Raw genomic sequence first — 4,130 nt, 5'->3', positions numbered from 1 at the left:
GTGATTTACTTTGGGTTCTTGCTCAACTAATCAATTCAAGCACATCATTCTAAGCACATGTTCTCATGAATCTCTCCTTGATGTTATAGCCTAAGCAACTACCTATCGATGCCTCACATAGATAGTTCATTCAAACCAAAAGATAAGCCCAATTCCTTGTGTACTTAAACATTTGTTTGAAGCATAAAGATTATAAAGTTCAGGCCAACAAACCCCAACCCTTCCTCTATTCCTAGTAGCAAGTATAGAAGGGACAATCCCAAATCAGTTCCCTAATCTATAACAAACTTCCGTTCTGATTATAGAAAAGTATAAAGCTAGCACATGTTCTAACTTGAAACATAAAGCATGGATATGAGATTCAAGAAAAGAAGAAGAACATGTGGGAAAGAACTTAAGATTATAACTTAAAAGGAAAAGTCTTACAAGAAATCCAAAGTAAAAGAAGAGAGATTAGCCAAGCATGTTACAAGCTTGGAAGCCTTCTCTCACTCTCCTAGATGTTCCTCTCCCTCTGAATTTTACAAAGTATCCAAAAGATTGTCAAAGGTTACAAAAGAAAATGACTAAAATCCTATTTATAGGCAAAAATCCCGAGTTTGGGCTGTTCCGGGCGCTCAGGCGCCAATTCAGAGCGCCTGAGCGCCAATTCCATCTTGAAAACATGCTCTCTGGAGCTAATTGGCGCCTACCCAGCGCCTGCCAACGCCTAGGCGCTCCAGCTCGCTTGGAAAAGACTCTTTGGCTTCTGTAACTCCTCTTTCAATCCTCTTTAAGTCCTCCTTCAATTCCATGCTTCTTGGCCTTCTATTACCTTCAGTTTCTGCTCTCCAATCCTAACCAACAAGTCAAGGAAGAATCTAGAAGCTCAAAGAGCTCATTAGCACAAGAGGTCCTTCATAAAACAAAAGAAAATCATGCAAGTCCTAAACTTAACTTAAAATGCAAGAAAACTCCCTATAAAACTACAAAATTACCAAAACAAAATAAAGTCTAAAGAAAATATAAAAATGCATGAGAATGCATGAAACACTACATGGGACACAAGAAAAAGACTCAAAACCTACAAGGAAAAACCCTAAAAACATCATATAAACCCGGGTCATCAGTCTCCTAGGGAGAGGTATGCATCAAAATATCCTAATGGTAGGACCCTGTCCCCAGTGAACCCGATTAGGTCGTGGTCATAGGGGATCAGGTCTTTTACAGATAAGCCTAGGGTTTTGTAAGCATCGTAAAACATAATGTCAGCAGAACTACCTGTGTCGATGAGCACCCGCCGTACCTTACCGTTTGCGATGAGGGCTTCTACGACGATCGGGTCGTCCTCCTTGCCGGTGTCCGTGCCGTAGTCGTCTTCTGTGAAGGTAATGGGAACTTTCTGCTGCGGCGTACGAAGGGAGTTAGGACGAGGCCTCCCAGCGGCTGACATGATAACTCGAGTGCTTTTCTTCCGACTGTTGTTTGATGGCCCCCCTGCTGCCCATCCTCCCGCAATCGATCCGACATCGACCAGGTTGGTCCCATGGCGTCGTCGTACATCATCTTGTTCCCGCCGTTCTGGAGAGCGGCGCCGATCCGGACTTCTACGACGTTCGGGACTCCTGCGCCGGTCTGGGGTTCTATGACGGGGGCTCCTTTCTCGAGGAGGTGTACGTGCACGATTCCTAGGGGGGTCTGGGCACGGGCCCTGGGTGGGGTGGGTGATCGCCTGGGAGGTGGCGAATGCGGACGGGGGAGGTTGCCTGAGGAGAGGGCTACGTACTTTGACAATCTCCCGATTCTAACCAGTTCTTCCACCTTGTCTTTCAGGTTCAGGCATTCGTCCGTGTTGTGACCGGGGCTGTCATGAAATTCGCAAAACCTCTTGGAATCCAGCTTATCCCCCCGCGTGAGTAGCGGGGGGGGTTTGTCCCTGAGGTCAGTAGAGGCTCTCTCCCGCAAGATGCGGGAGAGGGAAGAGTTCAGGGAGGTTCTTCTGTCGCTGCTCGCGATCGCGCTTAGGTTCACCCGGGTCTCGGGTTTTCTCAGGGGGCCTATGGCCTGGGTTTTGATTAGTGGACCTTAATGTTGCTGCCTCCTCCATGTTAATATATTTCTCTGATCGGGTCTGGAATTCCTCTAGTGTCCTGGCTTTCTTCCCATCCAAAGAAGTTAAGAAGGGGCCTGGCCTAAGCGCTTGTCGTACCAAGATTAGGCGGACTTGAGGGAGGAGGTCCGGAATGTCTCCTGCTTCTTTGTTGAAGCGGTTAAGAAAAGCCTTCAGGGATTCCTTCTCGCCCTGCTTGATCAGAGCCAGTGTTTCTTCTGACTTCGGAATGTTTCTTACCGAGGAATACTGGGTCAAGAAGTTGGACATGACTCCTTCCCAGTTGTGGATGGAGTTGTTGGGGAGGTTTTGGAACCAGTTCATCGGGCCCTTCCCCAAGCTCATCGGGAAGCAGCGGCAGTAGATCGGGTCAGTAGCCCCGGCATACTGCATGGCCCCCACGAAGAAGTTGATGTGCTCCGTCGGGTCGGAGTCACCCTCATAGAGCTTCATTTTGGGCCTTGACCATCCCGGGGGAAAAGGGGTCGCCATGATGCCTGGAGAGAGAGGACCATTGATAATCTGAGGTAAGGTCACCAGGGTGCCATGTGGGTGGATCGGGTCCCTGAGGGGTTCCCTGGTGGAAATGGGGCTCCTCCGTCCGGAGTAACTTCTGCGCGGGGAGTGGTACCTGCGATGATGGGGGGGTTGATTCACGGCCCTTTCGGTGGTTTGTTCTTGGCCATGATCGTTGTGGTAGTCCGACGGGGGGGGGGGGTGGCCTCCTTCCCGTCTCCCCCTCTTGAGAGAACGCCGGCTCTTGTCTAGAGAGATCTTCCAGTTCCTCCAGCTGGCGGAGGCGCGCTCGAAGGGCGCGAATCTCATCCCGAGTGTTGCGGGCTTGGACATTGCGCTCCTGCCCTTCCTCCGGAGGATGTTCCTCCTCCATCGCCCTAACCCGGGCCTCCAGCCTGCACAGGGCTTCGTGCGCGGCATGGGGGGTAAGGATCCCTGCCTCCGGGGATCGTCCCCAAGGTGGAGTTGGAGGAGTAGTCCTCTGGGGCCGGGGGGAGTGTTGGTGGTTCGCGGATTCGTCCAGAGTTTCCACATGACCCTCGGGGGTTCGGTTGAACCGGCGAGAGGTCTTTCGGGTTTCTACCATTGCTCGTTGCTGCTGCACTTGTCTCTGACGGCACGTGGTGAAGGAAAAGTTTACTCGATCCCCACAGACGGCGCCAAATGATCGGGAGGATCACGAGAGTGGGGCTGCCAAGTGAAGAAGTGAAGCCGATGTGCTGGGCTGTTGAACGGACCCGGGAGGGGCTCCTGCAAGGGACTCCAATGCCAAAGTGAGTAAGGGAATCGAGTAAAGGGGTAGCTGAAATTGGAGAGAATAACGTACCTTAGAATGAGTGAGCTGCCCCCCTTATATACAAGTTGGGGTATTAGGGTTGGAGCCATGCAACGTCATGCATGGCTCGTACTGGTGGGTCAAGGGTCGTTGGATCCTCCTGCTCCCTCTGCGGTTTGCAGCGATCCAACGGTTTAGATAGCCTAGGGGGCCCACCATCCAACCACCCTAGTTCCGTAGGGTGGTTGGCCTAGGTCAACCCCTAGGTGGTGGGGTCCATGTCCTCGGGCTAGGGGTGAGCGCCGTCTCGCTCGTGGTCGAGTCCACTCGGGTAACACCCTTACCTGGTCGTCCATCTTGGGCCCCACTCGGGTAACACCCTTACCTGGTCGTCTCGCTCGGGTGACACCCTTCCCTGGTCGTCCCAGAACAGTATGCATAGTTGTCCTCCCGTTTTCGGAACTTGAGCAGACTTGTCAGGTACCGTACGGTCATTTTCATTTTTTGTTTTTTAATTTATTTTCGTCTCATCCCCCACTCACTTCTAACATCTCCTCCTCAGTGTCTAAGCCATCACTACCACTAGAGCTTTAAAGGGTGGTTACTTGCGGGATTCAAATAGCAGAGTCTAATAGTCTCAATGTTTACAAGAAAATGATCATAAAAGGAAATGTTGAATTGTGCAGACACCCACTAAGTGGAATGGAACACCTACCACCATGCTAGAGTTTTTATATCCCCGGTCGGATT

General features: G+C 51.1%; 1 protein-coding gene across 1 annotated transcript; it reads right to left on the bottom strand.

Annotated features, from left to right (window-relative positions):
• Positions 1-1,921: 1,921 nt before the first annotated feature.
• Positions 1,922-2,581, bottom strand: LOC130747801 (uncharacterized). Its single transcript, XM_057600838.1, has one exon. It carries the CDS (start codon positions 2,579-2,581, stop codon positions 1,922-1,924), a length of 660 nt encoding a protein of 219 aa, XP_057456821.1.
• Positions 2,582-4,130: the final 1,549 nt, after the last annotated feature.

This window comes from Lotus japonicus, chromosome 1, assembly GCF_012489685.1.
Source record: "Lotus japonicus ecotype B-129 chromosome 1, LjGifu_v1.2".
NCBI classification, from domain to species: domain Eukaryota; kingdom Viridiplantae; phylum Streptophyta; class Magnoliopsida; order Fabales; family Fabaceae; genus Lotus; species Lotus japonicus.
This window is presented reverse-complemented; position numbering and strand designations above follow the sequence as displayed.